The 13,063-nt window shown below is 50.2% G+C and overlaps 2 protein-coding genes across 12 annotated transcripts; both read right to left on the reverse strand.

The window, feature by feature from the left end:
- Nucleotides 1–4,363: 4,363 nt before the first annotated feature.
- TSTD1 (thiosulfate sulfurtransferase like domain containing 1) lies at nucleotides 4,364–5,841 on the reverse strand. Of its 2 annotated transcripts, XM_004002678.6 has the most exons (4): nucleotides 5,712–5,841; nucleotides 5,362–5,484; nucleotides 4,646–4,805; nucleotides 4,364–4,558 (listed from the first exon to the last, which is right to left on the reverse strand). In XM_004002678.6, exons 1-4 carry the CDS (start codon nucleotides 5,785–5,787, stop codon nucleotides 4,507–4,509), a joined length of 411 nt encoding a protein of 136 aa, XP_004002727.3. In that variant the 5' UTR covers nucleotides 5,788–5,841; the 3' UTR covers nucleotides 4,364–4,506. The 2 variants fall into 2 exon arrangements, with proteins under 2 accessions (XP_004002727.3, XP_012040021.3); XM_012184631.5 differs by lacking the exon at nucleotides 5,362–5,484.
- A 256-nt stretch (nucleotides 5,842–6,097) lies between these two features.
- USF1 (upstream transcription factor 1) lies at nucleotides 6,098–11,956 on the reverse strand. 10 transcript variants are annotated; one of them, XM_042256779.1, is made up of 12 exons: nucleotides 11,770–11,827; nucleotides 11,467–11,687; nucleotides 9,821–9,913; nucleotides 9,397–9,446; nucleotides 9,119–9,234; nucleotides 8,676–8,777; nucleotides 8,245–8,440; nucleotides 7,909–7,996; nucleotides 7,712–7,770; nucleotides 7,473–7,567; nucleotides 7,093–7,221; nucleotides 6,098–6,855 (listed from the first exon to the last, which is right to left on the reverse strand). In XM_042256779.1, the coding sequence occupies exons 3-12, from the start codon at nucleotides 9,826–9,828 to the stop codon at nucleotides 6,766–6,768; spliced, it is 933 nt and encodes a 310-aa protein (XP_042112713.1). In that variant the 5' UTR covers nucleotides 9,829–9,913; nucleotides 11,467–11,687; nucleotides 11,770–11,827; the 3' UTR covers nucleotides 6,098–6,765. The 10 variants fall into 10 exon arrangements, with proteins under 10 accessions (XP_042112713.1, XP_042112708.1, XP_042112725.1 ...); XM_042256774.1 differs by having other exon boundaries at nucleotides 11,338–11,687; XM_042256791.1 differs by lacking the exon at nucleotides 11,467–11,687 and having other exon boundaries at nucleotides 8,428–8,440.
- Between the last annotated feature and the right edge of the window lie 1,107 nt (nucleotides 11,957–13,063).

The raw sequence follows: 13,063 nt of genomic DNA on the forward strand, positions 1-13,063 counted from the left end.
TCAAGCTGCACATTTATTTTATCTGACTCTTGCATTAAATATATTTTTAAAAAAAACTTTTCCACTGGCAGTCATAAGTTCCCTTCCATCAAGTTTCAGTTAAACCACCCAAACAGATGAGCCTTTAAACCCCCCTTTTATAGATGAGGAAAGTGAGAACTGGAAAGTAACGTACAGTGACCACTAAGTAGTGCTGAGTCAGAACTGGAACTTAGAACTCTGATTCATAGCCTTGGTTCTTTACATAACATGCTGTAATACCATTCGTGAGTATTATTCCCAACTCTCTCCCCTTGCATTTCCCTCCCTGGATTATTAAACACCTCAGTAAAAAATTCAGCATCTATTGAGTACCTCCTTTAGGCAGTTCTGGTCTCATTGTTGGCCATACAGAAATGGAATAAACAGTCCCTCCCCTTAAAAAGCTCAGTCCAGGACTTCCCTGGTGGTCCAGTGGTTAGGAGTCCACCTGTCAAAGCAAGGGACATAGTCTGCATCTCTGCTCCAGGAAGATCCCACATGCCTCAGGGCAACTAAGCCTGTGCTCCACAACTACTGAACTTGTGAGCCCTAGAGACCACGCTCTGCAGCAAGAGAAGCCCATGAACCGCAACAAGAAAGTAGCCTCTGCTCACCCCAACTAGAAAAAGCCTGCACGCAGCAACAAAGACCCAGCATAGCCCCCCCCCCCCCAAAAAAAAGAGCTAGGTCCAAGGGGAAGAACCACATAGATTATAATACAGTGTGATAACTGCTACATAGAAGCGTGTACCTTCTCCACCATTCTTCTGATCCCTCTGACCTTCATGAATCAGTTACATAATTTTATCGGGTTATTTTTCTTCCTTTTCCTTCAGTTTAAAAGCCCTCTGGATGAAGATAGCAAGCATCCTGCCAAATACATTCTTCTAATTTTTGTGAAATTCAGAGTGGCACAGAAGAGGCTGGAAGCTTCCCAAACAGGGTAAATGGTGAGTAAAGGCCAGGGTCAGAAGGGAGGAGGATCTACTTAGGCCACTAAAGAAACTAGCCTGATGGGAGCTGGCACTGAAAGATGTGTTTGAAAATCAGGGTGCTGCCAGATCCAGACTAAAGACTGCTCGGAATGCCAGGTCAAGACACATGCTTGAGCCACTAAGCAACAAGGACCTATTGTAAATGATCAACTCCGACTGATAAGATTAAAATGTTATTTTAAGGTTGTTCAGGCAGCAACGTTTCAGAAAGACTGAAATTAGGAGATTCTGAAAGTTGGGAGGATAGTAAAGCTTAGCAAACACCTACTGAGAACTTGAGTCCCACGCAGTGGAGATAAGGAAACGAAAGCCGGTTCCTGCCTTTGAGGAATTCATAATCAATTGAGAGAGAAACAAGCAAAATGTAATGCAATAGATACGATGACACACTCAGCACAAACCTAGGGTAGATAAAGCATGATGAGAGAGAGGAGTCTGATGTAGCATGGGGAGAGAAGGCAAGGGAAGACAGCTGGCACACTCAGCTCCTCAGCCTCACCTGGTGACATGGTTAGCTATGAGGAGAGGGAAAGAGAACGTTAAAGGGCAAGGTTGGCACAGCCCAACAAGGTTACGACCCACATAGTTAATGATGGGGAAAGAGGAATGTTCTTTTAGCAATGATCAAGCCAGAGGGCATGGTCAGGTAGTGAGTCAGCTCAGATTACTTCCAGGATTCTCTCTAACCCTCACCAGCTGAACTGAAGAAAGCAAGTATTGTAGGTTGGCAGGCCAGGAAGGAAGCTAGAAAACTAGTTTAGGTGGCAGAAGATAGAAAATTGTTGCCTAAAAAGAGATTAAGGATGGAATTGACTGGTCCCAAAGAAATTTTGGAGATTTCAGTGGAGATATCTTGGTTAGGATGCTTGCTTCAAGTAAGTGTTTAACTGTCAAAACTCAATGAAGTGAACACTTAAGAACACTGCATTTTAGGGAATGCCAGGGCAATCCAGTGGTTGGGACTCCATGCTTCTGCTGCAGAGAGCACGGTTTGGATCCCTAGTCGGGAAGCTAAAATCCCACATACCATGCCAAAAAAAAAAAAGGCATTTTATTGTAAGTAAATTATGCTTCACTAAAAAAGAAATTATAATTTTATAATTATAATTTTATAATCAAATTATAAAATTTGAGAAGGGATAAAAGAAGACTAGAACAGCTGAGACTCAACAAGGGAAATTTGGGACTTCCCTGGTAGTCTAGTGGTTGAGAGTCTGCCTGCCAATGCAGGGTACACGGGTTTGACCCGGGAAGATCTCAGGCTTCCCAGGTGACACTAGTGGTAAAGAACCCACCTGCCAGTGCAGGAGACATAAGAGACGCAGAGTCTATCCCTGGGCTGCGAAGATCCCCTTGAAGAGGGCACAGCAACCCACTCCAGTATTCTTGCCTGGAGAATCCCCACGGACAGAAGAGCCTGGTGGGCTACAGCCCATGGGGTCACAAAGAGTTGGACATTACAGGCGACTTAGCACCCACGCATGCTGGGAAGATCCCACATGCCAAAAGGCAACTGAGCCCACATGATGCAACTACCGAAACTTGAGCACCCCAGAGCCGGTGCTCTGCCAGAGAAGCTACCACCAAGAAAAGCCCGAACACTGCAAAAGAGAGTAGCCCCTGCTCACCGCAACTAAAGAAAGCCCCTGGAAAGCCATGAAGACCCAGCACAGCCAAAAATAAATAAAATTTTTTTAAAAGAGGGAAATTAAAGCCCAGGAAAAATTTCCCAACCAGTTTGAGAACCAAAGGAATTTTGGTACTTGAGCAAAGAGTAACTGACATCTATTATTTGCCAGACCCTAGACTAGACTCTTTCCCATATTTCAAGTTTATCTCCAAACCCAACAATGTCGAGCTAAACTCAGTACTGTGACTAGTCCAGGGAGATTGAGATAGGTTTGTGAAAGGAGGTGGAGAGCTCAGATGAATGGGAGATTTTATACAGTGTGTAGTGTAGACTGTGAGGTAAAAGATGTATAAGGGCTGGGTACAGTCCCAAAAGCAAAAGGAGGAGAGGAAAAGGTGAGAGGAAGGCAAGGAAAACAGGAAATGCCTCCAAGGAATTTCTTCAGAAACTTGAAAAAGCAGAAAACTGGGTCCATCTCTAACTCAACCTTCTCTTCCACAAATTAAGTAAAATTTTCTATAATCAGACTTAACACATCAGAACTGAGGGACTTCCCTGGTGATTCAGTGGCTAAGACTCCTGGCTCCCAATGCAGGAGGTTTGGGTTTGATCCTTGGTTAGGGAACTAGATCCCACATGTACTAATTAAGAGTTTGCATGCTTTGATTAAAGATCCTGCATGCCTCAGTAAAGATTCAGTACAGCCAAATAAATAAATTAAAAAAAAAAAACCAACTCTGACATTGAAATATTTAATAGGTCTGGAAAGATATGCATTAAACCATGAACCATGACAGAGGGAAATTACACACCTACTGTATAGTGTTGCATTCTGCCTCAGTGAGTATGTGCTGTTTCTGTTTTTCTTTTAAACCAATTAGATTTTGTTAAATCTAGTGTGGGATCAAGGAACTGTGCTGGTAAAAACTCGGACCTCTTTCTGGTGGCACAGGAGGAGCTCCTCATACCTGTGATCTATGCTTGGGATTAGGGGTGGCATCCATTCCTTCACCCAACTGCCTGGGAGAACCATTTCATTTCCTCAATCCAGTGACAAAGTCTGAGGGAAGTGAGGTTGGGGCTGGGGACCTGAAGACCTAGAGCAAGAGTACACAAACTTTCTAAAAAGGACTAGATACTTCAAAGAATATATAGTTTCTGTTGCAACTATTCTTCCATTTTGGCACAGAAGTAGTCACAGACAATGTGTAAACAAATGGTCATGGTAGCAAGACCAAGTGGGGCCATAGTTTACCGACCTCTGGTCTAGTTCTGGCTCCTGACTGCATATTAGAATTACTTGCTGCTGCTGCTGCTGCTAAGTCGCTTTAGTTGTGTCCGACTCTTGTGCGATCCCATAGACAGCAGCCCATCAGGCTCCCCCGTCCCTGGGATTCTCCAGGCAAGAACACTGGAGTGGGTTGCCATTTCCTTCTCCAATGCATGAAAGTGAAAAGTGAAAGTGAAGTCGCTCAGTCGTGGACCTTGTAAAACCAGGTAAAAAACCCACCAAATCTGAGATGAGGCCCAAGTTTTTTTGTTTGTTTTTAAGCTACCAGGTGATTCTGGATTATAGTCTTTCAGCCAACTTCTGGGTGTTTTGGTTTCGGCTGGGGGGGCAGATGAATGCTGGAAGAAGGACCTAGGGCTGAACTGAAGTCTAGATTATGATTAGAACTGTTTTCAGTTCACCTGACAAATTAAGGGCTTCCAATACTTTGATTAAATGCTCTTTATTTGCTGCTTTTCGTGCACAGCGTTATAAGAAGTTGCTCAACCCAACAAGTCAGCCCCTTCATCACTCTTAGTTAAGGCGGCCACCAGCAGCGTGGAGGGAGCATCCAGTATGCCACATTCTACCTAACCTTCTTTCTGGAGCCATTCTCTATAGGCCCCTTCATAGTTCCGAGCCCTGTGAAGAAAAATAGGGGTGAGGGAAGGACAGAGCCCAGGATGCAGCCCTAGCCACCACCGCCCCGCGCAGTTACCAAGCCCATACCCTTTGTATCCAAGTCTCTGGGCCAACTGCGTGGCCTGCAAGCCCCGCTTGCCTATCTGACAGAAGAAGATGAGGTTCTCGTCCAGCTTCGGCTTCTCAGCGGAGTACAAAGCCTTGAAAGCAGCTGGCTCCATCTGCAGGGCGCTTTCCAACTCTGACACTGGGAGGAGTCAAGAGGATACAATGGAAAGCCGGCAGTTGGGCAATCTCAGGTTCAGCGGTTGGGTCTGGAAGGACCGGTCCTGTGGTCGAACATATCTCCAAGGGGCCCCAAAACAACACATGGTGAGAACTCCTCCCCCCGCCCCCATCCACTTTGAGGACAGGATACGTCCTACCTGCACTGGTCAGCCAAACCAACTCTGAATGGAAGCCACTTTCCTAATTTGTGAGGAGGCGCGGGCAAACTCAGGCATCCAGCTTTGGGGAGGTCAAGTGTGTGAATCTGGCCTGCCCCTTCCTCATTGCCTGTTACCCCCTCAAACTGGAAGGGCCAGTTCCGTTGCCAGGATCCGCCTCCCATCAACCCTTCTTAAGGGAAGTTTGGGGGGCGGGAGCCACAGGAATACCGGACCCCTGTAACCAGTGCCTTCCCACATCATCCTAAATGAGGTCCTATTGGCTAAGACCCTCCTAAACTGTCTCCAGTCCACCACCAGGGCTTACCCACCCCCCCACACCCCCTCACCCCCACCCCAGCCCCCTCAATCCCGTACCCGGGATGTTGAGAGCCCCAGGGATGGTTCCAGCTGCCGCCTCCTCCCGGGATCTCACGTCAAAGAGCCGAGCCCGGCCGGAGGCTAGGAGCGAACGGAGTTCAGGGAGCGAGACCGTAGGCTCTGAGGAAGGGGCACGCGAGCTCTGAGAGAAGCAGGACTGCCGCCAGCTCGCCTGCCGCCGGGGCCCCCTCACCTGGCAGCGCCCCAACCTGGCGGGGGACGCGTGAGGACCCCTCCGCCACTCCCCTTCGCGCCTCCCTCCGCGTACTCCTCCACCGGGGGCGTTCCAAGAGCTCCCAAGGCCACAACTTGCCCTAGACCGGATCCCAGGTCTCCCCTACAGGTACCTCCAGCCATGGTGCGCACCGCAAACGTAAGAATCAGGAACTTGGCCCCAGCCCGCCCCCTGGGAGCGGGCAGCATCTCCCCCGCCCTCCCGAAGCTGCAGCTGAGCTGAGACCGACCGGAACCGGAAGCAAAGGCACCGCCTCCCGCACAGCTCCCGCGGCACCTGTTCCCGGTGCTCCTAACGCGCTCGCTAGAGAAATCCTCGCGATTGTGGGCGTGGACGGCCAACGACACGTTGGCCTGGCCCAAGTACTAGGACTCATTGTCGTAACTATAGGAGCTCCGATACCTCACCCAACTTGACCCAACCCTTGCTGGTCAAAGCAGTGTGTTCCCTCCCTCCCAGCCTGGAGCGCACAAAGGGAGGAAGACCCAGAGACAGTCATGGCTCTGAACATTTTATCTTACAAAAAAAAAAACAAGAAAAGGAAAAAAAAAAAAAATACCGTCCCCACAATGGGGTAAGGCCCCCAGTGGGCCCTGCCTCCTGTTCTCCCTGGTGCCAGAAACCTGCATAGGCCTCAACTGATTGCTGGCCAATCTCCTCTTCCTGGAGCAGCAGCCACTGCTAAGCCTCTGATATCCACTTCCTGCTAAAGCCTGTTCCCCAGAGTCCTGAGGAGCACATTCGAGCTCCAGGGAAAGGAAGAACCAGTGGGAAGCGCCAGTCCTGGGGCAAGCCAGAACACTGCTTGTCAGCAGACCCTCTGCTGGCACTTTAAGCAAGCACGGGGCAAGCCCCCCAGTTTAGTGTCCAGTGTCCAGCATGGAGACAGCACATGCATTGTGCAAGAGGAGCACAAGGGCCCAGGGGCTGCATGGTAGGGCTGGTTGGGCGAGACTGTCGGTGCACGCCCATGTGTGTGTTTCACACCACTGCAGGCTGCTAGATCACAGGGCCTTAATTCAAAGATATGCCTTCTGAACTCCCCCCAGTCCCATGCCAAATGTGGGCAGTGAAGGAAAGGGGCACGGGGTTATTAGCCTGTGGCTCCTGGGCTATCTGAAGTTCTTGGAAAGGGGCTGTAGAGCTTAGAGCCCAAGTCCCCAGAGTTAGTTGCTGTCACTCTTGATGACAACCTCTACTCCATGGTGCCGCAGCTGAGCTCGGAGCAGCAGATTCTTGTTCTTAAGATCTTCTACCTGGACATGGGAAAGAGCAGCAAGGGAAATAGGTAGAAAAGTTAGCACACCCAAGTCTCTGAACTTATGCAGACACCCACCAGTGATGAGGTAAAGATAAAGCTCTCTCTATGGAAAACAAAATAGGGAGTCCTGAGCTGGGTTGGTGGCTAGGGAGGTCGAGGACAGCTGTCCTGTGGCGGGGGGTGGGGGGATGGGGGGATGGGGGGGTAGGGGGATGGCGGGGGCGGGTCTGACCTGCTGTCGAAGCACATCGTTGTCCAGCTGTAGTTGGTCAAGCCCCTGCAGTTCTTCAGACAACCGGTGGTTACTCTGCCGAAGTTCCTGGATATAATCACAGGCTTTGGATAGAATTCCACCTTTACTCTGTTAAGAAAAAGCCAACACAATAAGGACTAGGATATAAAAATACCTGGCTTGCTTTCCAAAAGCATGTTCACACTCTGGGCCTCATTTTCCCTTAAAGGATGGTGAAATAACATCTCCCAGGGATTCAGGAACCTCAGAGACAGACAGGAAAGAGCTACCGCCATGTGTGCCCACTGTCTACCATTTCTGGAAGCAACACCAGGAGACAGAATTCAGGCATCCTGCCACTACCAGGGTCTTTCCATGACCTGGCCAGACTTGGTGCTCTCCATGGAGCAGTCTGGGATGATCTTGGACAGCTGTACGATCCAGTTGTTAATCTTGTCTCGGCGGCGGCGCTCCACTGTGGGGCAAGTAGAGGACAAGGTGACTTGGGGAGAACTCACCAAAGGCCCCAGGGTAAAATCACCTAACCTCTCCCTTCAACATCAGAGAGGTCCCCAATCCCACCAGACAGCATCAAGCTTCACATGTGGATCGTGCCTACCTTCATTATGCTGAGCCCTGCGTTTCTCATCCCGAGTTGTCCGGGGAGCTTCTGACTTCCTAACAATAGAGCCCAGGGTGGCCAGAGTGAGGCAAGGTCAAAAACTGAGATTGGAGTCTGGGGTGAGGAACTGCACGAAATCTTTGGAAAGAATCAAGACTATTCCTGGTAACTGAGAAAAAACAAGGGTTACTCACGGGGAATAAGGGTGGGTCCTGGGGGCAATAGAGCGCTGGCTTCCTCCCTGCAACACTTCCTGTGGTGACATCATCACAAAGAACTGACCTGTGAAGATTCAAGGGAGGTTCCGTCAGGACACAGGACTAGGACCCTCACCAAGTTCTAAGGACAAGGCCCTGGACTCCTCCTCTAAAACAAGACACACTGCCTCCTGCTGGAAGGGCAGCCCCAGACACTGCCTGCCCAGGTCTTAGTGATCATTAAGGGATCACGAGTAAAGGCCCACTGCCCACCAGCCATGTCCCACAGCCTATCCTAGCCCCTCCAGCCAGCATCCTCACATAATATCTCACCAGTGCCAGGAGGGGTCGCCTGCCCCAGTAGTGCCTCTGAGCCCTGGGTAGTAACAACAGCTGCTGTACTCCCCGATGTGGTACCCCCTGCCCCATCTCCCACTGCAGTGCTGGGGAAGTAAGTATAGTGCGTCTCAGCAGCTGTCCCCTCTGTGTCAACTGCATCATCACTCGTGAACGCACCCTGGATCACCGCCTGGGAAGGGGAGCAAGAGAACAGAGACAAGTGACAGTCAGATACTTCCCATGAACTACTCTGCAGCTCTATCTCTTGTGAGGAGACAGGGAGAAACATCCAGAGAAGAGTCTAGTGCTTTGGGTCAAGGCAGCCCCAGATGTCACACTATCCCAAGCCACACCCATCCTATTAGTTCCCTTCTTCATCTTACTACTCAGAGCTCAAGTCCCCTCTGCAGCCCATACCCCTGTACCTGGGTCATGGATTGAGTGGCAGGGTAGCCACTGATGGCACCAGTCCCCTCAGTCTGGCCATCCAGCTGCCCTTCAGACACCTGGATCACCCTGTACATCACCTAGATTCAGAGAAGAAAGGAGGAGGGGAAAAAAGAACAAGAAAGTAAGTGCTAGGGACTCCAGAGCCCCTCATAAAGCTTCTCTTGGATAGGGCCCCCCCAAAAGAATCCTTCAGAGACATATACTTAGCCATTTCCCATCCTTTTCCCATATAGTGGTTTCAGCATAGCCCCCACCCCATACCGATCTCTACTGCAAATCTCACGTTCCAACTCCCACCCTCCAATTAGTCCACATCTTCACCTCATCCTCCAAACCAAGTCTCCCCATGACAGGGTCAATCACCTCCCTCAATCCCAACCACAGGTAACACTTGCAGCCACCTGGCGCCCTCCCTTACCTGGCCCCCATTTTCAGTTCGGAAGACGTACTTGACGTTGGGGTCAGGGAAAGTGGCAGCTGACTGGATGCTAGCTATAGCCACACTGGTGGGGTCCTCCCCAGTTGCCACTGCACCTGAATTAAAAGGAAAAAGTCTGTGAGTTACTGCTTTTCTCCCTCTGTTGCACTTGTGTGTCATTTAAAAGGAAAACGGTACACAGGTGATAGGCCCATGGGTTGCGGGGCAAGACCACAATGGGCTGTTGGCCTCAGCTCAGTTCTATTTCTCCCACTCACCTTCCTGAATCTGCACCGTCCCCTCTTCGGTTTCTGCTGTTTTCTGCTGCCTGTTTGTGAAGGGACAAGAGGAAGAATAAGGGAAAAAGTGAATGAAAAGCTCACTGGCCCAGTAACATATGGCTCCCAAACTCATTGGCATTCCCAACAGATGCTAGGGGAGGTTAGAATAACCAGAGCTGGTATTTACTTAGCACTGAGCCAAGCATTTAACAGGCAATATCTTATTTAGTACTAAGAACAGCAATTATGAGTAGGTAGCACTACTTGCATTTTATAAACAGAAAACCAGATCACATAGCTAGGTGATATAGCTGGGACCTAAACTGAGGTCTGCCTGACTCCAGAGCCAGTGCTCCTAGCCATTCTGCATTCTCCCAGGCCTCCCATCTCCCATTCCAGGCCCTACCTCTTCTTCACTCACCCCTTCATCTCTCTGTGAGGGGGCACATCCGAGGAACTGGTCCTTCTCTGGAAATCTTCGTATCTCCTGCCTCACAGGCCTGAGTGCTAAGTCCTGGTAGAAATCAGGGAGTCTAGTGAGTCTAGGAAACTGAAAGCTCTCCTATTTCTAGAACCTAGGCTCCATGAAGACACATCCTGGAACATAACCAATCTTCTGCAGGGGACAACCAGCTTTCTCCATTCGGATGCTGAAGGCTGCCTACAATGACTGAAAAAGCAATTCTACAAATAATGTTCCTTGCCTCTCCAATTCTCACTCCATCTTCTGATGGAGAGGGGATAATTATACTGAAAGACTGAAAAACAACATATTTCTGGATGGATCATTATGAAAGCTATTATGATCTGCCATATGGGGATTAGGAAGGGCCATGTTTAGACCACAGCTATCAAAAAATACAGGACCATAGACCCTGATGCTTATTCCAGTTTCTCAGGCACATATACTGAACACCAAGAAATTCCTGTCCTCAGATCTAGGAAAAGAAAACCTCCAGAACCATAAAGGCCAGACTTGGCCCTTGGGCCCCATTCTACTGATCTGGCTGTTGTTTGGGGAAGTCCAGATATAGGTCATTCATTAAAAAGACCTTAAAGCCCTAGTGTATCATCTTCAAGCCCCTACTATTTTATTCACCAAGCCTTCCTGTAGAACAACATAGTTGCTCAAATGTTGCCATGACAACTCCAAATCAACTGAACCCAGCAAGAACGGAGAAAACTCTAGGGTTTGGAAAGAGGAGACAATGGGGGAGGAATCCATCAACAAGGTGCCTGCCTTAAGGCCCTAACGGGGGTGGGGGGGTTTTGGGGTGGGGGGACGGGCTAGGGGTGGGGGGAGACGGCTGGAGGACGGCGGGAGGTGGGCAGGAAAAACAAAGGAAGGCGCCTCCAGAAGGAAACAGCTATACAGCGTAAAGCAATAAAATAATCTCGACAGGAAAGGGGTAAGGTTTTTGTAAATTCTCTACCCCTAAGGTCCCCCAAACCTTTATCTTCAGCGGATGAGTCATGGAAAGCTTGTATCCAAAGTGTTAACCCAAAAAAAAGGAACTGAAAGTGAAACCGTCCACAGGAAGTAGCGCTGCAAGATCCCAGCCCCTAAGGGGGAAGTAGGACCAGTGTTTCAAGACCACCTACCGCTCCATCCCCAAACCTGCGGAGGAAATGCCCCTCTGAAGCTTGCAGCACTGACAGCAAAAGGAAGCAGTCAAACAGAGGGCAGGGTACAAGAGGCGGCTCTATGCCACAGCTGTCAGCCAGGAGCAGCTTCTGAGGACAATCAGCAACGGGGTCAGGCTACTTATTCAAATCTTAGTTGGACATCCGGAAGCATTTCCTGAGCTTTAGGGGTATGCAACACGGAAAGTGAGCTAGGATGTTGTGGCGTGCACGCTCCGGGAAGGAGGGCCCTGAAAGAGCTTAGCTAAGTCTGGACACAAAGGGAAAAATCAAGTCCGCAAAGAAGTCAAGCACCTAGACCTCGCCTGAGAATGCGGCGTCTCCCTGCGGGCCCACCAACCAGCAGCCGCTCAGCAGCTGAGCTACGGCCAGGCGCGAGCCCAAGGGCCCGCGCGGTGACCCGGCTAGCCCTGCCGGGCTCACCCCCAGCCCGCGCTGCTCCTCAGAGGTAGGGAAGGACGCCGGGGGCTCAGCTAGCCCTGCGGTCTCCGGCCCGGCGGCCCGCGGCTGGCAGCGCAGGAGGGCGGGGATGTGCGCGCCCGGGGGCGGGGAGTGAGTGCGGCCCACAAAGCGGGTAGGAGATAAAGAACTGGGCACGGCCCCCTCCCTCAAAACAAAGACTTCCGCCCCAGGAGTTCCTGAACCTAAAAAACGGAAACAAAATCAAAGCTGTTATGCGTCGCCGGCTCACCCAGTCTCCAGACTCCCGCTATGTCCTGCACTCACCGGCCAAAGCCGCCGCAGCCGCCGATCTCCCCCGACCGTGTTCTCCCTCTCCGGACTCGGGTATCTCTAGGGACAGCTGATCATGCGCACTCCCGGCCCGCCGCCATGTTGGTGAGGGGCGGAAGTGTCTCTCTCGACCCACCCAGCCGTCTCTGCCTCCGAGCCGCCCGACTTCCGTTCCCTCCATGTTGCTGAGGGTTTGGATGCGGGCTTGTATAGGGCGGTGCTGGTACTGGGAAGAAACAACCCTTTGGGGTCCTGGGAGAAGGACACTGAAGTCCAAGTGGCTTTAGGCAAGAACGGGAGAAGGACGATTAACTTGGTGCTACCATTTATCTGCTGGCCAGGGCCTTCTTAGTTCCAGAAGTGAGCTTATATCAAAAGACGGACATCAGATGGAGGCAGAGGCGCTGTCTTTAAAAAGAGCTACTTGGGAGGGCATCTTGAATCAGGCCACCTATTTGAAGTTTCCTATTGGCTATTGACATACATAAATCTGGATATGCTCATGTGTATTAGTGTTAGCCGGGCTTCCCTAGTGGCTCAGCGGTAATGAATCCTCCAGTGCAGCAGACGTAAGTTCCATCCCATGGTTGAGAAAATCCCCTGGAGAAGGAAATGGCAACCCACTCCAGTGTTCTTGCTTGGGAAATCCCATGGACAGAGGAGCCTGGCAGGCTAGGGTCGTGGGGTCGCCAAGAGTTGACAGGACTTAGCGACTAAACAGCAACATTAGCCTTTGTAGTCACTCAAGACCCCGAAGGCGTCTCGTTTTTGTGTCTCAGTTTCTGTGAAAAGTGTCTTAATTCCCATTCTTTTCAGTCAGGACCTACCGTTAACGGATTTGAAGTAGTGTGGTGTAAGGGAATGAGTTCAGACCCTGAACCAGACAATTTTGGGTCTCAGACGTACCTCTGCCACGTGTTCGTTCTGAAACCTTTGGCAGACATTTTGACCTGATTAACTTTTGTTTCCTTGCCTGCAAAATGAGATACTAGAGACTTCCCTGGTGGTCCAGTGGCTAACACTTTGTGCCCCCAGTGCAGGGGATGCCAGGTTCCATCCTTGGTCAGGGAACTAGATCCCACATGCCACAAGGATGCATTCGCAGGCAGCAACAACAACAAAAAAAGCCCACATGCTGCAACTAAGATGGAAAATCCCACATGCTTCAATTAAGACCCAGTGCAGCCAAATAAAACTTTTTTTTTTTAACGGAGATACCAGTGCCAACCTTATCTAAAAATTAAGAGCATAGATTCTATGCACGTAAGATACCTAGCATTACTGGCAT

This window comes from Ovis aries, chromosome 1 (assembly GCF_016772045.2).
Source record: "Ovis aries strain OAR_USU_Benz2616 breed Rambouillet chromosome 1, ARS-UI_Ramb_v3.0, whole genome shotgun sequence".
NCBI classification, from domain to species: domain Eukaryota; kingdom Metazoa; phylum Chordata; class Mammalia; order Artiodactyla; family Bovidae; genus Ovis; species Ovis aries.

Coding starts and splice junctions, on each gene's coding strand:
- TSTD1 (XM_004002678.6), bottom strand. CDS start 5,787: ATGCTGCCCGCTCCCAGGGGGCGGGCTGGGGCCAAGTTCCTGATTCTT. Junction 5,485..5,711: donor GGTGCGCACCATGGCTGGAG/GTACCTGTAGGG, acceptor CCCCTTCCTCAG/AGCCTACGGTCTCGCTCCCT. Junction 4,559..4,645: donor CAGAGACTTGGATACAAAGG/GTATGGGCTTGG, acceptor TTTTCTTCACAG/GGCTCGGAACTATGAAGGGG.
- USF1 (XM_027977212.2), bottom strand. Junction 8,441..8,675: donor CCACTCAATCCATGACCCAG/GTACAGGGGTAT, acceptor TCCCCTTCCCAG/GCGGTGATCCAGGGTGCGTT. Junction 7,568..7,711: donor CAGGGCTCAGCATAATGAAG/GTAGGCACGATC, acceptor CTTGCCCCACAG/TGGAGCGCCGCCGCCGAGAC.